Genomic DNA, 21,611 nt, shown 5'->3' on the forward strand with positions numbered 1-21,611 from the left:
TAAAAGGTGTTCGCAGATGGACTCTTTGATGAACAGCATGAAGGTAAATGTGGTTGCAGAAGTGCAGAAATAAAGGTTAATGTTATTTTTCTTATATTGTAAGCCATTTGTTACTTTAAACTGGTTTATCTGTCTGGTCTGATGTAACTAAATATTGGTACATATCTTAGTTGAGATTAAGAACAATTCTCATTGAATCTTGTGGGGAATTGAAGTTGGAGACTTACATGGCTCACTATGCTCTAATAGCATACAAAATTGCGAGCCGCTATTCTTTCGTATGAGGTGTATTAATTTACACACAAGATGAAATGGTGCCGCATGATTGAAACTTTAGATATCAGTACACTAATCATACTATACCTTTTGATGTATGTATGTATGTATGTATGTATGTTTTGACTATGAAATTGAATACCCCATACAAGAAACAAGGACAGATTTTGATGGAACAGATGTTACATAGAGAAGGGTGCACATTTTTATGGCTGCCCGAAGGTCTTCTGAAAATGGTAGGCTTTACTTTATCCAGGTTATCAAGCCACGGTGTTTGACTGTTTTACCTGCCATCAAGGCTTTGAAATTGTGCAAACACTGCAGTTCCTGAGTGATCATTAATGGTTGGAACGTCTGCTGGACCCTCAACCGAACGGGAGTTATCGGTTGGAAGACTGGTGATGGATGGCACCACGATAGGAGTTTGGGTAGTGGCGGTGTTCAGAGGGTTGGTCTCGTCCTCTGATTTTCTGGCTGTGAATGCTTCTTGCAACTGCAAGGCATATTCCAAGTTCCACAAAACATCTCCCATTGAAGGTCTGTCGACGCCGTATTCTAACAAGCATTTCTCGGCAGCCTCAGCAAACTTCTTCATTGATTCTGGATTGATGGAACCAACTAGTTGAGGATCGATAACCTTTTCAAGCAAGTCCTTCCTCTTCCATTGCATTGCCCATTCGGCTAAGTTAACCTGCTCTCTCGGCAGTTGTGGGTTAATTGCAGGCCTTGCACACAAGGATTCAAGCAGAACGACCCCGAATGAGTAAACATCTGATTTTTCAGTCAATTGCTGCCTTTTGAAGTATTCGGGATCTAAGTACCCGAAGCTACCTTTCACTGCAGTGCTAACATGATTTTGTCCCATAGGTGTGTCTTTTGACAGACCGAAATCAGCAACCTTGGCAACAAAGGCATCGTCAAGCAAAATATTGGTGGTCTTAACATCACGATGAATGATCCCTTGTGCAGTACCGGTATGAAGATAGTGAAGTCCACGAGCAGCTCCGATGCAAATCTCGAGCCTTTGCTTCCATGATAATGGTGGCAAGTTTTTTCCATACAAGTGATCCCTGAAAGGTCCATTCGACATGTACTCGTAAACCAGGATCATTTCGCTGTTTTCATCACAGTAACCGATCATTGACACCAAGTGTCTGTGTCTTAACTTTGACAGCATCTGGATTTCTGTTTGGAACTCAGTGATACCTTGTTCTGATTGTGGGTTCCCTCTCTTAACAGCAACTTTAATCCCGTCATCGATTGTACCTAAATAGACATTGCCAAATCCACCGACACCGATTATTTCACTCGAATCGAAGTTCTTGGTTGCTTCTTGTAGCTCTGCTAACGAGAAATATCGGCCTAAGCCACTTGTGTTGAAGTTGCTCTTTTGAGAAGCACTGTTCTTGCTTAAGAAGCTATTATCACCTGCATGGAGTGGGAGCAACCAAGAAGAGAAACTATTCCTCTTTTGCCAATCTTTGGGTCTCTTCTTCCATTTATAAACCATTGCACCAAGACCGACAAAGGCACCAAACATCATGACGAAACCGATTGCAGCCACCGTGCCCTTGTGAGACATTCCCAACCCTCCCTCTTCGGCACCAAACTCCCCGTCTAAACTACCGACCGAGTTGCTCATTTTCATCACCTCCAAGCCATTAAGAATCGCATTAACTGCCCCAGTACCTTGATTCAATGGACCGATCTGGATGAGTAGTCCATCGTTGATTAGCGAAGCGTTCACCACGGTATCTCTATAGTACGGATAGGCCAACCCATTGGTTACCGCTGACAAGTCCAATGCAGAAATGGCCATTTTCTCATTGATGTAAACATTGAAATAGAGACTATTGGCTGTCTTACTAACAATGTCACAGAAATGCATCCTAAGCAAATAATCAAATGATTTATCAACATCAAGCTTCCATGAGACATTGAAGTTTGGGAGCTTTATGTTAGCATCGGCCATCTCGATAACAGTCGCATAAACCATTGGCGGTGCAATCAACGGCGTTATAGATTTGGAGTAGTGGACCCCGTCCGGTGCAATCGAGGTAGCCTTGGCGAAATTCTTCTCTTCGAGGTAATTATCATCAGGTATCCATATCCTTCCTAGTGTATCATTCCTTGGGGTAATTAAAGGTCCCCCCATGTTAAGCCTATACACAACTTGGTAATTTTGCTCAGCTAAACCGGAAAACTTGTTAACCGGGAAAAGTGCCGACCCTTCGTCGTTTACCAAATTATTCGGTACGGAAACAACCTCAATAGCGTTTATAAATGCAAACGAATCCTTCATAGGACTAAACTTGAGATTAAGTGTAGGATCTTTCATATTTATCAAGTACTCCTTTAGGGTTGGTACACTATTATTATTAATCTTGAAGTTATGCAGAAGAACAATTTCGTTCGCAGACACGGAGAATGTCGATTGGTGGAGATCATATTTATCATCTTTCATGGCGTAGAAATGGAGACGAAGCCAATGGTAACCGGGTTGTTTTAAGGTAAATGAATACGTAGCTTCTTCAGGGAAGACCTTGGCACTTTTATATATAGGTGAAGGAACATTATCTGAGCAAGTGATTTGAGAATCACTCTTGGTTTTTAAGTACTCGGAACCGGTTTTAAAAGTTCGTCCTTCGATAAGTTCAGGCTTCGAGTCAGCATCGCAGTTGATAAGGAAGTTGTCTTCAGGACTGAACGTATCAGCAGGAGTGCTTGAAGCAATAATAACTACAGGGCAACAAACAAAGATATAAAACAACACCAGGAGGATCGCCATCGATACGGATGATGATGATGGTGATGACAAAATGGAGGATAGAAAAAGATTGGTTTTACGTTTTTTCGGTTTTTTTTCTATCTCCATCCCTCCTGGGTGAGAGGGATGTAGTCCGGAAGTGGAACCCAACAAAATGAAACTAAAGGGTAAATAATGTTATCTTATGAAAAATGAAACTAAACTTTGTTGGGTTGGTTTTGCTGTTTTTGTCTTGTGAATTATCAATGGCTAAAAGGGATTGACAACAAAAATTGGTGTTTTTGTGTTTTGTCCTAATTATGAGGCAATGTTTGTGGAGAAAGATCCTTTCTTTTTGTTGGCTAACAAAAGCTTTGGACATGGTCAATGGTGCAAACAAATTTTAGAGCTTTTCGTGATGATTAATGCTGCTATTTCTAGACACTTTATACAATGTTATTCGAAGAGTGGTTTTGTAGTTCATTTCCATGGTGTTTTTTTTTTTCTTTTGATTCTCTTACAGGGAGTTGGGTGCCATTATTGCCATCATCTTAGCTCATCCAAGCACATTTGATTCAAAAAAATTGAACCCAATTTAACAATGAAGATTACATCTTTGACTGAGTTGCATTATCTGTTTTATCAACATTTATCTATAGATAAATAGATAATTTCGATATTAACCAAATGAGGATAATTAATCACAATTAATTTAGAAATAGAACAATTAAAGTTAATTAATCACGACGTTAATATTTTTTTATCAATTGTACATAATTTTGATTGGTATAATAACAATATGTTTTATCAATTTGATCTTGATTTAACAAATTTTGTTTGCAACATTTGTGTAAATTTACAAATGTCGAGATTAAATTTGTTGAATTTTTTTAGAATCAAGATCAAATTGACAAAATATATGAATATTGAGGGCAAATTTATTATTATACCGATCAAAATTATATACAATTGACGGAAAACATTAAGTCGTGATTAATTGTCCTTAATTACTTATTTTTGAGATTGACAAAGATTTAATTCTTCCTTTCTTTAAAGGGACCAATTTGTTCAATATCGATATTAAGAAAGACTGAAGAGATAATTTTACCAATAAAAAACATTACGACTAGTCTAGTATTCCTATTTTTCCTCATATAGTGCTAACACCATGCTCGTACATATGTCAGTATTGTCCTTTTTGCACGCGGACCAACCAATGAGAGAACAATTTTAACGATTAAATAAATTCTTTTACCTCCCATTAATTTGTTTTTGCATTATTGAAATCCGAAAGCATTCAAGCTCATATCAAAATCCGAAAATGATGGAAACAATATTAGAGTTTTAATGTGAAATCCTATACGAGGAGATATTGGATTTGAACTTGAGTGACAGATAGCATGGCCCCGACCTGATATGGTGCGAGAGAATGAGTACCACTATAAGTTGCTTGCATTACAATCTATAACAAGGAAACAAGAATGCTATTAAGCAATGAACAATTCACCGGAGACGAACGTTACACCGACTGGATCGACCCACTGTCGTGTTCATCCTCGGCCGAACTACAACAACCCCACAATCAACTTCCAACATTTGCCAATGTTTCTGCATATACTTAGCTTGTAAACAGACCACAGCATCCATTTTCAACACCACTTCCACCATTTTCGAGTACATCACCAACCCGAAAACATCTACATCCATTAGAGTCTCTCCGTTTTCGACCTGGTCAAACTCATCAACAGGACAAATAACACGCCATTTATCGCCAAACTCAGACACTGAAACCTGAATCTTCTCGTAATGTATTGAAGCATACTTGTTGGGATTCTTTAAAGAGAGAGTTATAAGCCAATTAGTAATGTTAAAAGCAACAATGGATTCGATACGAATGATTGGAGGGTTGCTTTGTTGATAAGTGAAGTAGAAACCAGTGAAAGCAAGTGAAACGAAGAGAATGATGATTAAGATGGATGTGATTATGAACAAGGGCGGACATGACAGAGATTGTTGTTGTGCTGGTGGTGGTGTTGGATAAGTTGAAATAAAAGGTGGTGGTTGGTGTGTGGTTATCAGGTAATTTGGTGCTGGGATTCCTACGGCAACTCTGGTTTGATTCTCCATTGACTGGAAATTCAAGTAGTTTTGGAGATTTTGAGAAATGGAATGTGAGATTTGATGAAGAAAACCAGAAAATAAATAGAGAAAAATGGTATTCTTTTCCCTTTTGACGATGATAAACGTAACGTTTCTGTACTAATAATTAATGTTAATTAGCTTGCAAAAAATTAATGTTAATTAATAAGCATATTATTTTTGTCACTGGCTTTAAAATGACACTATTAGCTAATCGGATTGATTAAATCGGAAATTGAACGGCATATCAAATTGTAGAAAACGATTAAATCGGGTGACTTAAAAATCAGTACAAATTGGTTGAACTGAATATTATTTTTCAGTTCTTTAATGATTTATTTAATCTAATTGGATGAACCGATTGGACTAGTAAGCTAATTATTTGACCAGTTCAATCATCAGTCCAGTTCTAAAAACCTTACACTAAATCTATAATTTCAATAACGGTTGTTGAAATTAAACCGGACTAGGTAGTATAGCAGTCTGGACCAAAGGGTTGAATTGATTTTTTTATGGATACAGACAATTGCACTGTTTTTATAAATTGTTAAATATATATATTTTTTAATAATTTATTTAATTAAAAGCGAATCAATTATCTGATTTGTTCATCCACCAGTCTAATTTTATTTATGCAAATCTTGTTACTATCTATAACCCTAAACCCTTAAATCAAAAAATAACATTTCGTTTAAATACACCCGAACCTATATCCTTGTAACAGCAAAAATATCAACCAAGCTAAAACTCAATAGACTAAAAACATGTATTATTCCTCTAAAACAGGTTTGTTTATTTATTTTATTATTTCATTAATCATCCCAAAGTTTTAAAAATACTTTAGGTCAAATCCAAATTAACAGCCAACAACTAAAAACTTTATAAAGGAATCAAATCCATAGTAATCTACACATACAACTGAACTGAAAATTTTTCATATCAACAAAATAATGATTGTATTATGATATATAACATGGCAAAAATGCTAAATGCAATCTCCCATTTAGTTTATGATTTTTAGTCACCAGTTTTGGTTTCTTTCAATTTCATCCCACTAGTTGATTTCTTGAGTCAAATAGTTCTCAAACTAATGCCATAACTATAACAAAAGAGCTCAAGAAAATTTACCATTTGTATGGATGTTAGGGTTTTAAAACAAACAGTAAAATCTTTTACTGCCATTGCAAAGCATCTAAAGCTTGTTGATGAATTTGTTTATCTCCAGCAGCCACTACATTAAAGCCTAGAAAATGACCCAAAAATGAAAAAAACAACTTGATCAGCAATGCTCTAACTAGGGGTGTGCGCATTTGGTTGATCCAGTTTTTATATACCGTGGACTGAATAAACCAAAACTTGATTCAAAGTTCAACTTTCATGGAAAGGAAAAGGAAAAAGTTCGAGAGAAAGGGCGTACTTGTTGCACGTGAAGTTGAAGAAGCTTCCCAATGAAGATGATTGCCTTTCCAGTCAGTAATAACACCCCCAGCACCTTCTATAACAGGAATAAGTGCAAGGAAATCGTATGGCTGACAAAAAATTGATTTGAAAAAATAAAACCCATCAGATTATGTAGTAATGTGCTCTTCAAGATTGGATTGCGAATGACAGTCCTGGGTCATTTTAACTATAATTGTACCAAAAGGAAAAGAAGTTCGTACCCGGAGGCCGGACTCAACGACAAGATCCACATAACCAGAAGCCAAGAGGGCATAAGCATAGCAGTCACAGCCATATAGTGGCACTTTGACCTGTTGAAAACATGAGAGGTCAAAACCAAGTAAGTGAGAACTAGGACAAACATATCCGAGCCCAAAGAAAAGGACCAAATCAAGGATACCGGTTTTTCTTTCATTTTGGAAATTGTTGTATAGGCCAATATGGAAAAACAGGCCAAAAGTACACGATTTTTCAAAGTTTTCGTTATACTTGGGCTTTTCCCCGTGATTATCTTAAATATTTTTAAATTTTTCAATGCATGTTAGGAGAAAAACCCATAGGTTTTAAAGGTGAGGAGAAGCATTAAATGACTATGTCACAGGATAAGTGTACATTCGTGATTTATCTTCATATCAAATAAAGCGGTACATTTAATCAAATACCTTATCTCTAACACGGGCAAATGCCTCATTAGCATCTCTGCTGAACAGATGTGGACTTGTAGTGTACCTAAACACATAAAGAAAAGTAACAAAAAGATACGAAAGAAAAAGATGGTAAACAGGTATAAGCAGGAATTGTATGCATGCATTTATTGCTATAGTGGTAAACAGGTATAAGGGTGTCCTTTTTGGAGACTCAGGTTTTGCATGACAAACTCTTATCATATAAAGCTAAACAACGAGGAAAACATACAAATATGCTCGTGACAGTTCTGTACAAGCTCGTGTAGCCACTTCTTGTCCATTCAATGTAGTTATCCTTCCACTTATTCCAATCCATCTTTCTCTAAGAACAGGCTGATCAATTATACCAAGAATCTGAAAGAAATAGGAGAGACAAAAAAGAGGGATAATCAGACAGCAATCAAAAGCAAAATTAAGAACTCTTAAAGGATGGTATAATTGGATACTATGTTTAACGAATAGGATTAAAAAGAAACAAACAAGTTCAGATGATGAACTCAACATATTCATGCCAACTGGTATAATTAAACTCAATTAATGCACTTAATACAAAGCCAGCTTTATGCAAGCTCAAAAGGCAACATTGCAAGGGGCTTCCACTGCTAAAATGGGGCCTTCAGTTAATGGTGGGCAAGCTAACATTGCTCGAAAAGGTATAATTTTGCCACATAAATCAAAATTTAAACAACTATTAGCACAAACCACAGAGTGCGAACGAGGGTATATAAGTGAAAACTTACAGGTTTACCTTTCTTCAACAAAGCAATGAGAGTACCAAACACTGGTTTTCCTGGAAAATTGGGTAGCATAAGCCAAATTTAACAATGAAACTAACACAATAATTTGAATAAAAATATAGAGAACAAACTAAAATACCAGTAATGAAACTTTTTGTGCCATCTATAGGGTCTAAAACCCAAACATAATCTGCAGATTCCTCCTTACACCTCCATCCTTTTTCTTCTCCATAACTACATTCATTGAACAATTACAATAATTCTTAGCAAACAAGAAAATTATATTAAAAAAATGAAACCCAACATTGAAAACAAACAAAAAAAAAACCCATTATTACTCACACAGCATGAGAAGGAAAATTTTCCAATATAATCGAAACCATAGATTCTTCAGCAGCTTGGTCAGCAATCGTCACTGGACCTATAGAATGAAAAAAATTCAATAAAGTCAACACCTTTTGCACCATTTTTTTCTCAAATTCTTAAATGACTTACTCAAATCTTCTTTATCAAGAATCTCGAATTTCTTCCTAAAGTAACCGCGGATGACTTCGCCAGCGGCATCAGCTAGCTTATTGCCCACTTCCGCAAAACGGTCGAGTTGGATATCGTTCAACAACAATGGGTCGATGTGATTAGAGAGTTTGGAGTTGGAAATCATGGATTTTGTTGGGAGAGAAATGGTGGGGGTTTTGAAAGGAGGGAATGAAAGGAAAGGGCTTTTGTTGTGGAAGAGAGAAGGAGGATAGAAAGGAAGGGATTTGGAAGGAAATGAAAGGAAATGGGATTGGGATTGGGTTTGAGAGAACATTTGGGAGGAAAGAAAGGGATTATAAATAAGAGGGAAAGAGAGAAAGGAAGGATTTTTGGCTATGGAGATTTGGTGACGATGACTGTGGACTGAAGAGAAAAAAGAGCTGAGTGACAGTGAGGACTAATGAGGTATCATTTAATAATAAAAGGCTTAATTTCATTATAGGTCCTTAAATTCCGTATCTGTATCGGAATACTATATTTCAATAGGAAATCAGAAAAAAAAACTCAGTTAATTTCGAAAGTGAGCTATTATTTTGTAAATTTTACATAAATTTGATTGGTAAATAATAATAAATTTAGTCTTTCGTGTTTATATATTTTATGTAAATATTGTGGGTAAAATTTATTATTGTACTAATGAAAATATGTACAATTAACGGAAAACATTGAGAATTAACAAAATCCATCTATAACAAAATATATATATATAAATTAAGAGTAAACTATCAAAATAGTCACTTTTATTTTCTTAAGTTATATTTTAGTTACTTACGTTTTAGTCACTTATGTTAACATATTGTACCATTTTAGTCATTGAGTCATTAATTACTATTAAGATGATGTGCACGTTAAATTATCATTTCAAACAAAATTTTAGGCTAAATTATACAATTAGTTCTCATATTTTTCATTTTGAACAATTTAATTTCTCTTTTATGTTCTTTTAACTTTCTTTTTTTTTTTTCCTTTATTTTCCATTTTCTTTTGTTTCTTCCTCTGTCTTCCTCCCTTCTCCATCTCTTTTAACTTTTTTTTTATGTTTTCACAAATGGAAAACATAAAAAATTTTATGTTAAAAAAGTTGGAGAAAGAAGAAAAACAGATGGAGAAGAGAGAAAAACAAATGGAGAAGCAGAAGAGACTGAAAAATAAAAAAATTAAATTGTTCAAAACGAAAAAAATATAAGAATTAATTGTAGAACTTTACTTAAAATTTAAATAATTAAAATATAATCTAAAGTAAACAAAACTGACTATTTTACCCGCATAGTAAAAACCTAAAGCTTCAACTTTCACGGACAAATACAATTATTACATTACTATTACAGAAATACACGAGTGATTTAAAAGTAAAGCTACAATAATATTATTATTTTTATTCACCAAGGCAATTTCGCCTTTATCTTCTCCCTCAAACACATCCCCTCTTGCTCAACGTACGGCTGTCGAGGCAGTGCCGCCGTAGTGGTTGCGATTGAGGTTTTGGCAGCGTTAGTTGTGGTATGAAATTGCTCCTCCTCCTCATAATTTTTACCTGTTAATTTCTCTTTTGTTTTATCCTTCCTTCCTTTCTTCTCACTTACTCCATCATCTCCAAACTAAATCCGAACAATAAAAATAATTTAAAAATCAATGAAAATTACAAATATAATCACTACATCCATAGTTATATGAATATTTAACTACGAGTAGGATCAGGTTATTATTATACACAAATTAATAAAATTGATAATTAAAATATAACTGAACACAATTAAAATAAATTTACATAGAACCCACACGTGTTATGATTTAAATTAGAATAAATTTAAATTGAGAAATGCAGAGACGAAAGCCATAAGTTTTTTAAAGGGACCAAGATTAAATTATATTTTTTACGAAAATTAAAATACAATTTCACCATTATATTTTTATGATTTTTAAAATAATTAAATTAAAATTCTAACATTTTAAGTCAAATTATAATTTTTGTCTAAAGAATAATATTCCATTTCGCACACATGGTAATTTGTATAGAATTAGAAAGTTTGAAGACCTCAACATTTGCTAACAATATTAAAATTTGTTTGTTTTAAGTCTTTACTATCATAAATAAAATAAACTCTCACAATATAATGTGAAAATCAAATTATTACAAAATATAGCCCACGAAAAAATAGATATTCATCTTATGAAATTAAATATTCACACATCGTAATTATGTATGATAAGATTCGAATCTAAATACTCAAAGACCAATACTTTTATCTTTATCAATAATGACCTCTTTAACACGTTTATTCGTATTTTCTTTCTTAAAAAGAATTTGAATGACTGATTTTAATTATAAATATTAAGGCAACCTATACTTAATGGTCATTAAACTATTAATAAATTTATGTTTTGATCACTTAACTTTAAAAATTATAAAATAGTCAATGAACTATATGAAAGCATTTTATTTAAATAATTTTTCTTTATAAGTCTATTTAGTAAGTCTTGAATGACGATTTGATTATTTGATTATGATCAATACAATTGATTAATACTATTGGTAAGTAAGAAAACATATCATAAATCCTAAATAATCTAACTATTAATATTAAATATTGAAGAGAAAATTATTTAAATTTTAATTCGTAAATTCATAGCGTTTAAAATTGCTTCATGAAATTAACAACCGATAACTTAAATATTATACACGAAGGGGAACGGCGAATTACCGAGCTAGTGCTGGAGCTGTTAAAAGACTGAATCTCTTCCTTGCTGAAAACCTCCGGACGCAGTGGGGGCGGTCGATACTGCTGCTGCTGTTGAGACTCAGCAGCAACAACACTGATCTGATCACCACCGTGCATAGGTGGGGACTTGGTGGCTACGCCAATAACGTGGATGGGATTACCATATTCATCGGTCAATTGCACCGGGTTGCCTTGCTCATCAGTGAGTTGAATGGGGTTACCATTTTCATCTATTAAATCAGCCATTTTCGTAATTACTGGCACACCAAAGAAAAAGTGTGTCCACTTATGGCGTATTCAGGGACTTGGGTTGGATCAAATTGATATTGTATATATACATACATGAAAAGACGGTGGAGAAGAGTAAGTTTCTTTTCTATGAAACTTACGTGATTTTACAGGTGGCGAGGCGTTTGCAAATGAGATGTTTAAGATACAGCCACGTTAGAGAATTAAGGAGGGGACGTGCACCTTAAGTGACGTCGGTGACAATTAACAAATACGAGAACCAATCAAAGAGGTAAATTTTTGCTTTTACGTTATCTGGATAGTCACTCAATTATCGATTGTCCAAATATCTCATATCACTTACATAAAAAATCGTTTATTCTTACTTACTCGATTGAATCTTCTGTTAAATCATTTGCTATTAAGGGTACATTCCTCTCTAAAAATGCTAACACACTAAGTTTTTATCCTTCTATGTCTTAATGTCTTAATTTTTTACTTTTAAACCTCAAAGTTAGTAAAACGGCCTTACTCGATACTACTTTCTATTTCATTTTTTTCACTCTTGTATATCAGTAAACTTATACATTTATAATTTTTAAAAATAAATTAAATTAAATTAAAAATGCGTTTATTTATACCAAAAGACGTTTTTATTTAAACTTCAATATTTTTTTTACATTTCATTTAAAAAAGGAAATATTATACATTATTTTATTTAATTGAAGCCGCTAATAAAATATAGCTGGAGTTGAGTTGGGCTATAGTATAGAAAACCACAATACTCCCGGTTTAAACATGGATGGGTTCAAACTTGGCCCAAGAGCCGAAGGACCAGTCTTTTAAAATTTATTAAGAAATTATTTTTAAAAGTATACTTAATTTTATTCACTGAAGTTAAAAAACAAAAAAAAAATCAAAAGTAAATTCAGAATGATGTGAAGTATTATTTTTAATTATTTTACTACATTAAAAAAATTAACTAGTGGTAAAAGGTTCGATCCTCGCCTTGAGTATGGAGCAACTTTAAAATTCGTTGCTAACATCTACTTCTTAATGGGCCTACAGAATGCGAAGAATTAGTTACTGAACTCGTCCAGGTAAATATCTAGAGAAATAAAAAAAAATAATAGTATTATCCTAAATTCGGTTGTAAAGTTTTTTACTCTTTTGGTGATGTACAAGATTGTAATTTTTTTTAAATACCCAATTAAGTACTCGAATTGAAAATTACATAAAATAGTTCCTTTGATTGACGGAATCCGTTGTTGATTATTAAATCCTAACGGGCCAATTGAAGTAAGAAAAGTTACCTGAACCGTAAGTTGTTAACAATCATGTCAGCACGACTTTTAGGATTTAATGATTGATGTAATTTATTAAATTGAGAGTTCAATTGGGTACCAAAAAATACGGAATTAACTTTTTTAAACCCTTATAATAAGTTTTTTTGTTTCCAATTATTAGTAATACATCTATTAATAAATTCAATTAATTATGTTCAAAAAATAAATTCAATTAATTATTAAATTTTTATTATCATTCATATTTATTTTAAAGATTTTTTAATGACTCGGCAGATGACTCACTTTTAATGTATAAATTTATATATATCAAATCCAAACTCTATTACTAATCATTCAAAGAGAAATAAATCTAATTAAAATAAAAAGAAGAAAGTTCAACATCTCAACACACATTTCACATAAAATAGTAATATTTAACATTAAATGAACGTGATCACGACATGATTCAATCATAAAATGATATCCCAAACATGCCATGAGTGCCTTTCATTGTACTTTAACATGCATGAAGCATTAAGCCTGGAAACTTAGTATTATAATATATGATATATATATATATATATAATACATTATCTCTCTATATATAGGTTTATTGCTAAATACTATATATTTTATCTAATTATATATATATTGCTTCATTTTCTTCAAGTACACAAATGAAGCATAGGGCAAAGCTTCATTTATACCGATATATATTGCTACATGATGCACCAACATGATTGATTAATTAGGAATAAGCTTGAAAGGAGGCTTCACAAGAGCTGGTGTTGGATCATATCTTCCATAGTCTTTAGTATTTGCTCTAAGCAGCCTTTCATGGATTGCTTCGCCTTCGACACTTATCTCCTGCGGTCGCAGAAGTATCGGAATTGATTATTTACGGTTTAATATCTTAAGAGAATTTTTCGGATAAAATCAAGAACTTATTTAAAAAAAAAGAAAGGTGAAGTGCTTAATGGTCTCTCTATTATATAAATTTTATCAAATTACTTTATCTACTATTAAATAGATCATTTTAGTAAAACCGAAGAATAATAGCTTATTTAGTTTAAAAAGGCATAACTTTGAAGGTACTTTGTTGTTTCTCTATTATACAAATTTTATCAAATTAATCCATTTACTATTAAATGAATCAATTTAGTCCTTGTAAAAAGAATCAAATAAGAACACAAAGTTAACTTTACCATTTAAGAAGTTAATATCTTTAATAAAGTTTTTATAATTCTACAAATGAAATCTTCATTTTAAAGTTGAACTGCAAAGACTAAATTGATTAGTAACAAGTAATCATAGTAACAAGGAAAAGAAAACCCTAAGAATGATGGGGTAGGTCAATATTTGCTTCGTATGTATGTATGTATGCATGTACGAGGGTTACTGTTCTTGAGATCTCCATGAAGGTTATTTTTTTCTCCTTGCAGACCAGGCTAGCTAACATACATGCTGCCATGCCTGGAAGCTAGTTAAGCTTTTTCAAATCAAAGATATGTACATATACATATACGAATACGTATACAAAATCTTAAAAGGAAAAAGGAAAATGGATAAGAAAAATGCAGTACGAACCTCAAAAGCTGCATCAACTTCCTCAGCCAACATATTGACGAACTTAGATTGGCGACCTGTAAAACCCCAATTTCAGCACAATCTAAATAATAAAAAAACCTTCATATATGCCCTCTTAAACATAGGAGTATATACGTAGAAACCCTTCATTCGATGTTGGAAAAAAAAAAAAAAGCAAGTTAAATTGAACTACAATTTAAAGGGTTGAACTGGTTTTCATAATCAACTTTTAAGTTAATGGAGGGGTTATTGATTAATTAACCTTACTGAGCTGCACTTTTATATATAATTTTTTACTTTAAAAAGTTTTAACATTTTCATGGACAAAGCGTGCATGGCATGCACCAGAGAGATCAAAAAGCTGCAACCAAAAGACATATAGAAAAAGAACCCACCTGCCATTGAAGTTGATAAAAGAAAAGTTGAAACCAAGAACAAAAGTAGAACAATCTTCTTGAGATTATGCATGTTTTTCAAAGTGGGGTTTTTCTTTTCATTGAAGAGAGAATATATGAAGGAATTTGCAATACAAGGGGATATATTTGTGTTGGTATCAACATTATATCTACTAACTGGCCTTAGGGATATGAACCAAGAAATAGATTGTATTTTATTTTGAAGAATGCAATCTTATTGCTTTTTTTCTGGTTTTAGGTTTAAAAATTCAAAAGCAAAAGAAAGAGAAAAAGGTGAAAGAAGATCACTTTTCTTTTGTTGGGCACTTGGTCTAATGAGTTAGTGGATTATATCCTTAATTAAATCAACTGTACTTAGTGTGGAAGTCAGTGGAAATTACTCAAACACCCTTAATTTTTCTCACATTATAATATATGAACTCATAGTTGCTAATCCGTTAGCGACTGATGACAAAAATATATATATATCTGATAAGTTAAATTATTTTTTTTTAACTTTTCATAATTGAGTGATAAATAATCAAGTGACTATATGTGTATTTTACCTTACAATAATTCATTTATTGTAAAAAATTTATATAATTATGAATTTTATCCTTCTACTTTGTAAAAATTCAGCAATCCCTCTAATTTGTCAAAATTTGATCCTCATATTTTATGAAAATTGTCAATTATGGTGTTATTAATTTTTTTTAATCTCCCAAGGCTTTTACTGGAACGAGCCCAATAAATAATCCTCTACATTCTGTAGGCTCGTTAAGGGGATAGATGCTAATCACAAGTTTTAAAGTTGCTGAGGCGATGATAAAACCCTCAACCACTTGTTAAGTTAGAAAAGACCATTGCCATCTCACCTAATTCTCATGATTCGGTGTTCTTAATTTTATGAGCTTTTATTTTTCATCTTTTTTAACATGTTCAATCTTTCATCTCTATTATAATTATCAAAGATGAGAATTCATTTGATGATCAAGGTGAGTTTACTTTGTTTAAATTATTATTTACAACTCATCAACAAAGTTTATGAATTGGGTTGAGTCAAGTTCGAGCTAGGGTTATATATAATATTAATACCATACATAATTGTTCAAGTCTGGTTTAACTTGAAAATGAGTCTTAAATTTTGTCAAAACCCTTTAATATTTACAAATAACTAATACAAATCCGTTTAAACCCGCTCCTACTTTTTAATTTAAAATATAATTATTTTTATTTAATATTTAGTAACTATATATATTATTTACTACCATAATATAATTTTAAAATTTTAAATAGAATTAACTTAATATAATTTTAAAATTTACATTATAATATAATATATTTAACTTTTCATAATATATAAAATAACATACTATAAACTTAAAATGGGCTAAAACGGATTAAATTTATCTCATATTTTAAATAAACTTAATTTTTTCTTTTGCGTATATCCGTATTACCAAACCTAATATTTCAAATCCTCTCAAACTTTGAACCAATCTTCAAACTCGCACTACTAGCTTGACCCTTAAACAAGCCATTGATTGATATCAACTATTGATTACTAGGGCTAGAATGGGAAGATGCAAAAATGTGTGACTATTAGGGGAGAATTTTCATGGTCTAAACCCTAGGGACCATGTCAAAAAAGGCTTAATTAGGTTGGTATTTAAATAATATTTTGTGGAAGATTAGTGCTTTCAATTATCCTTAACGACAACGACAACACACCAAATACAACTAAAACAGACAGTGGTGGGGAATAAAGAGAAACAGATAGAAGAGGCTGCCTGAATATATATATGTAATAATCTCTTCTCTTTTTTTTCCTCTAAATAATGTTAGGGTTAGGGCATATCTTCCTTTGAATTAAGTAAACTCCTTATCATGCTAATAATTGATCATTAACTATAACTTTAATCGAACTACATTATTATATTATTATATATATGTTTGGATTAACATTGCAGTAAAAGTATAAGGAATTGAATTTGTGTGTACATCATCAGCTTAGGGTTCTACTTTAATGGATTCTGAGTATGATGTTACATATATATATATATATATATATATATGTATATTCATGATGGTATTTGAGCTTTAATTAAGCACTTAAAAATTGATTCAGATTAGGGGTGTAATTAAAAAAACCTCGAATAGTTAGGTTTCGATATGCAATAGGGACATGTTTATAAAAAAATAAAATTATATATTTAAGTTTTAGGATGGGATGGATTGGTTTTCGATTAAAACTTTTATTTCGATTCTATTGATTTTAAGTTTCAATTATTTTAAATTACTTGTTCGAGTCATTTTCATTCGAGTTTATTTTGTGTTCGAGTTGCTTAAACTTGAGTTAATAAATTTTTATAATAAAATAAATCGAGTTAAAATTAAATTTGAAATATTATAGATGTTGGACATACAACCCTTTATATTAAACTTTGGCCATGGTTTGATCTTTCAAACATTCAAATTTATCTCAAGGGAAAATGGAAAATTTTGGACCTGAAAAAATTAAAAATGAACCCTAAGACCTGCAAGTGATGACAAATATCTTTTTGGAGAAGAAAGGTCATCTTTCAATAAATGTTGTAATTAATTAAAATAAAATGTCCAGTGAGATTCATAGTGCATATGTTTGAAAAAGATGACAGAATATTGATGCCAATTGTGCCTTTGACACATTCATCTTCCACCTAGCACATACTACCTACATATGGATATTACAAACATCCAAAGTCAACATTTAGTATCCATGGGTTGGGTCGGTTAAGTTGGGACCGAGTTGATGTAGAATTTTAGGTTTGAGTTTAGTCGGATTCGAAAAATGAATCTAAAATTTTGTTTAAATTCAATCTATATTAAAAATATTAAACTCAAGCCCGATTAGAATTGATCGTAATAATTTTTTATATGAAAACAAGTTTTAAAAATATAATACATCAAATACACTAAAAATATTAAAATAAAGATTTCCCAAGAAATTGAAAATACAAAAAAAAAAAGTATAGGCATGTGATTTGGGCTGGGCCTATACCAAAAAACTACTTGATGCCTGGCCCGTTAAAAAAATGAACATTATTTTTTGTCTAAGTCTATTTTTTGAGTCTATGTTATTGTCCAAATTTTTTCACTTTTCGAGCGGACCTTCAAGTCTAAGCGAGCAACCAAAAACTTTGTTATATATATTAAAATTTACCTCAAGTACAACAACGCAATTATTTTAATTAAATAATTAAAGCATCGAAGAATATTTAATTATCTTAACTCATCTCTATTTTAGAAGCTCAACAAAACAAGAAGGAAAGGCTAAAACTATAAAATCATAAGGTAAAGTCCATTATCTCATCAATGGCATAAACCCTAAGTCTTAAACAAATAACAAACAAAATGGCAATTAGTTTTGGGCCAAATTTATTTTGATTTAGAGGGTCAATTGATAAAAAATTAGGGTCCATCTTATAATTGCCATCTTATAATTGGTGAGCCCTTTGGAACAATACACAAAAATGCCCATTTCTAGCTTTTCTAGAGACTATCTTTGGGCTTTAACCACATAAAAGGGGTATCCCAAAACTTATTAGATATATAATATTTAAGATTTTGCACAAAAAACAGTATTGTTCTCAACGCGTGTAAGTGCGCTAAAACGTATTATCATCTTATTTAAATATTAGAAAGCAGCTATGAGTAATTCTAGGTATTATATCAAAAAATAAATATTAAAAATCGTGATGCTACACAAAGAAATTAAAAAAATTATGAATTTTATCATTTTATTTATTTTTATATTTCATATAAATAAATAAATTTTATATTAAGTAAAAGGGAATCATATAGTATATAATTTTGTATTAAATATTATAATGGTTTGTTTTATTTTTCTTTATAATGAGCATAAGAATAAGAATTTTTTTCAGTGGAAGAATAAGAATATTAAATCAATAAGTAATGTAAATATGTATCTGCTTGATTTAAAAGGTAAATAGATATGATTTTATCGAAAATTGTTACCAAATTTATTATATAAAATAATAAATTAAGGGATAAAACTAGAGGGACCAAATACAAATTTACCCTATTCTTTAAAAAATATGGTATTTAAATAAATTTTAAAAATCCAAGGGCCAAACACAATTATTCCTTTCTCTTAATAGGATGCTAAAATTTGAAGAATAGCTAGGGGCGAAACATGGAAATATTAAAAATCGAATTTTATGCATTATTGGTCGTGACTAATTATCCTTAATTGCTCATTCTTTTAAAAAAATTGACAGAGATTAAATTATCTCGATTTTTTTAGTTGAAATTGAGAAGGATTGGAGAGTTCTTTTTACTGATTATATCAATCAATTTTTTTATCGAGTCATTCTTTTTAAATTATATAATAGAAATCGAACATGTTAATTTCCAATTATAACAACAGTGTTGAGAATAGCATAAACTTTAACATTTTATATAATAAATTATAAAAAATTATGATTCACAATAAGGTCCCTAATTGACCATGAACCATTCAATCTCTTCACTTAATGAAATGTTTAATATTTAATTAAAAAGTGATTAACACCCACCACCATTCATACTCAACAAATAAGACATCATTCTCAATTAAGACCCTTTTTGTTTTTTGTCGTTTTATTAAATAAAAATTATTTAATATTAGGTCGACAATGTCTTAGAATATCACTGCCTACCATTCATCACCCACATTAATTAATTAATTAATTAATTTTGTTTAATACTAATTAATCTCACCACCTTTAAAACAAAAACCAAACATTACAAGACACCTTTTTCATCGGATCACGTACAAAAACATGGTTGGCCACATGCTTTTAGAATCAATATAAATCAAATTTCACCTTAAATTTAGCTGGTTTCTTAACTCGGTTAGTATGGATATTCTTGTTAATGTAGGAGGACATGGATTCAAGTGTGTTGAAGCGCATTATCCTCCTATTTATAAGTTGGGGAAGAACTATGAGTAGGTATTGTGTAAAAAAAAAAACAGATATAATTAGAACTTATAATGAGATTGTTCGAAAAAAAAGATCAAACTATAACAAAACTGATGTTTAAACTTCAAATTTTAAAATGCTATAATTTATATTTTAAAGTATCATTCGGTGTTCTATGAAAGTTTAGATTTGATGGAAAGGAAATTTAAAACATGTAGATCAAATTTTAAATACATGTTGTATCTATTGTATCAATGGCAAGAGGTGACTGGTGAGTTCGATTCAGTTTAGTCGGATTTTTGAATTTCTCAAACGATCCATGTTAACTCGATTCTCGATCTTTTTCATATTAATTTTGGGATTTGAATTTTGCACTTAATTTGACAACATATTTTTTTTATGATTTTTGGACATTTATTCAGTAATGTTTCAAAACAAGTTCATAAATATTTGTAAAAGAATAATTTTCAAGTAAGTAAAAATCAATAACTTTTATATGGTATTTTTAAAAAATAAAATTTTATATAATAATTTTAAGTTATTTTAACTATTTTAAATTTATTTATTGCGTTATGTAAAAATTAAAATTAATTATAAAATAAATAAAATATCTTGATATTCAATATTTATCTACATGCTTTTAATTGAGTTTATGTCATTCATTAATCAAGTCTCAACTTAGTTGTGAATTTATTAAAAACTCGTTTATTTTATAAAGCAATAAAATTATTCCATAATTGGGTAAAAATACCATGGAAGCTCTTGAACTACGAGTCAGATTGCATTTTACCCCTCTACTAAAAAATTTGACAATTTAGTACTTGTACATTAGATTTAAGAGCAAATTAATCCTTCTGTTTAAAATTTCATCCGTTTCTACAGTTAAAAATTGGTCCACGTGTGTCAGCATGAGATATATGTGGCACGCCACATGACATTATCGGGTCAGCCATGCCAATTTTTAACATAACAAATGAATGAATTTTGTAACAAAATAAGGACCAATTTACTCTTTAATCTAACTTACAGAGACTAATCTACCAATTTCATAAAACAAATTATCATATGCTAAATTATCACCACAAGATGTTCTATGATATTTAATATGAAAGCATAAATACCATTTTGATGACATTAATATAATATTTTAGTTTTTCTAAAAATAAGATATTAATATAATATTAATAGCTATTTGATGTGTCCATATCTTCACCCAATATTGTATAAAAATAATTATTTGTATGATTTAAATGTCTTTAATTTTTTTAATTTAGATAACTTTGAATGTAATTTTGATTATTTTAATATAATTTTTTAGTCATTTATGTAATTAATTAAATTCGGCACCAGCCGATTGAGCCTTGACTCAATTTACATTAATATTGTTGTCAGTGCAGAGGATGTAGGTTCGAGTACGTTTAAGCGCATTATCCTCCTATTTAAGGGTTAGAGAGGGATTATGGATAGTTCTAGACATTGTATCAAAAAAAAGTATATATGATAAGAACAGGGGTGAAGCTATAAATTTTTTTTAGAGGAGTGAAATTAAATTGTAATTTTACTATTCTAAAAATATAATTTCACCATTTTAATAGCATATATCTTTATAATTTTAAAAGATTAAATCAATTTTTATCATTTTTAAAAGAGATCAAAATATAATTTTTTATTTTAAGAAAGTCGGATACTTGTCAAACCCTAATTTCACCCCTAAATAAAAACCTATAACCACATTAATATTAAAAAAATTAAACCCGACACCACGACTTTCCATAATTTTAATATACTTTAAACTTTTTCCTTGTCAAGCTTTTAGTGAATTATAATTTTATGTGGAAAAAAAAGTAAATAAAAGAATGGGATTCTTTTG

The 21,611-nt window shown here is 31.0% G+C and overlaps 4 protein-coding genes across 7 annotated transcripts; all 4 read right to left on the reverse strand.

Annotated features, from left to right (window-relative positions):
- Nucleotides 1-106: 106 nt before the first annotated feature.
- LOC108476332 (probable receptor-like protein kinase At4g39110) lies at nucleotides 107-3,343 on the reverse strand. Its single transcript, XM_017778515.2, has one exon. The coding sequence runs from the start codon at nucleotides 3,149-3,151 to the stop codon at nucleotides 560-562; it is 2,592 nt and encodes an 863-aa protein (XP_017634004.2). The 5' UTR covers nucleotides 3,152-3,343; the 3' UTR covers nucleotides 107-559.
- A 1,021-nt stretch (nucleotides 3,344-4,364) lies between these two features.
- On the reverse strand, nucleotides 4,365-8,947 carry LOC108474730 (bifunctional phosphatase IMPL2, chloroplastic). 4 transcript variants are annotated; one of them, XM_053025376.1, is made up of 10 exons: nucleotides 8,520-8,947; nucleotides 8,367-8,445; nucleotides 8,164-8,258; nucleotides 8,028-8,077; nucleotides 7,517-7,641; nucleotides 7,264-7,330; nucleotides 6,823-6,912; nucleotides 6,579-6,690; nucleotides 6,290-6,404; nucleotides 4,365-4,750 (listed from the first exon to the last, which is right to left on the reverse strand). In XM_053025376.1, exons 1-9 carry the CDS (start codon nucleotides 8,833-8,835, stop codon nucleotides 6,334-6,336), a joined length of 1,005 nt encoding a protein of 334 aa, XP_052881336.1. In that variant the 5' UTR covers nucleotides 8,836-8,947; the 3' UTR covers nucleotides 4,365-4,750; nucleotides 6,290-6,333. The 4 variants fall into 4 exon arrangements, with proteins under 4 accessions (XP_052881336.1, XP_052881338.1, XP_052881337.1 ...); XM_053025378.1 differs by having other exon boundaries at nucleotides 4,365-4,759; XM_053025377.1 differs by having other exon boundaries at nucleotides 4,365-4,855.
- Nucleotides 8,948-9,763: 816 nt separating this feature from the next.
- LOC108475699 (late embryogenesis abundant protein-like) lies at nucleotides 9,764-11,611 on the reverse strand. The gene is made up of 2 exons (XM_017777681.2): nucleotides 11,264-11,611; nucleotides 9,764-10,159 (listed from the first exon to the last, which is right to left on the reverse strand). Exons 1-2 carry the CDS (start codon nucleotides 11,525-11,527, stop codon nucleotides 9,941-9,943), a joined length of 483 nt encoding a protein of 160 aa, XP_017633170.1. The 5' UTR covers nucleotides 11,528-11,611; the 3' UTR covers nucleotides 9,764-9,940.
- Nucleotides 11,612-13,189: 1,578 nt separating this feature from the next.
- On the reverse strand, nucleotides 13,190-15,102 carry LOC108475684 (protein CASPARIAN STRIP INTEGRITY FACTOR 1-like). The gene is made up of 3 exons (XM_017777671.2): nucleotides 14,778-15,102; nucleotides 14,383-14,438; nucleotides 13,190-13,662 (listed from the first exon to the last, which is right to left on the reverse strand). The coding sequence occupies exons 1-3, from the start codon at nucleotides 14,848-14,850 to the stop codon at nucleotides 13,540-13,542; spliced, it is 252 nt and encodes an 83-aa protein (XP_017633160.1). The 5' UTR covers nucleotides 14,851-15,102; the 3' UTR covers nucleotides 13,190-13,539.
- Nucleotides 15,103-21,611: the final 6,509 nt, after the last annotated feature.

The sequence above is a fragment of the Gossypium arboreum genome, chromosome 3, assembly GCF_025698485.1.
Source record: "Gossypium arboreum isolate Shixiya-1 chromosome 3, ASM2569848v2, whole genome shotgun sequence".
NCBI classification, from domain to species: Eukaryota; Viridiplantae; Streptophyta; class Magnoliopsida; order Malvales; family Malvaceae; genus Gossypium; species Gossypium arboreum.

Coding starts and splice junctions, on each gene's coding strand:
- LOC108475699 (XM_017777681.2), bottom strand. CDS start 11,527: ATGGCTGATTTAATAGATGAAAATGGTAACCCCATTCAACTCACTGAT. Junction 10,160..11,263: donor ACAGCTCCAGCACTAGCTCG/GTAATTCGCCGT, acceptor GTTCGGATTTAG/TTTGGAGATGATGGAGTAAG.
- LOC108476332 (XM_017778515.2), bottom strand. CDS start 3,151: ATGGAGATAGAAAAAAAACCGAAAAAACGTAAAACCAATCTTTTTCTA.
- LOC108474730 (XM_053025376.1), bottom strand. CDS start 8,835: ATGTTCTCTCAAACCCAATCCCAATCCCATTTCCTTTCATTTCCTTCC. Junction 8,446..8,519: donor TCTTGATAAAGAAGATTTGA/GTAAGTCATTTA, acceptor TTCATTCTATAG/GTCCAGTGACGATTGCTGAC. Junction 6,913..7,263: donor TTGCCCGTGTTAGAGATAAG/GTATTTGATTAA, acceptor TGTTTTCAACAG/GTCAAAGTGCCACTATATGG.
- LOC108475684 (XM_017777671.2), bottom strand. CDS start 14,850: ATGCATAATCTCAAGAAGATTGTTCTACTTTTGTTCTTGGTTTCAACT. Junction 14,439..14,777: donor TTTATCAACTTCAATGGCAG/GTGGGTTCTTTT, acceptor GGGGTTTTACAG/GTCGCCAATCTAAGTTCGTC. Junction 13,663..14,382: donor AAGTTGATGCAGCTTTTGAG/GTTCGTACTGCA, acceptor CTGCGACCGCAG/GAGATAAGTGTCGAAGGCGA.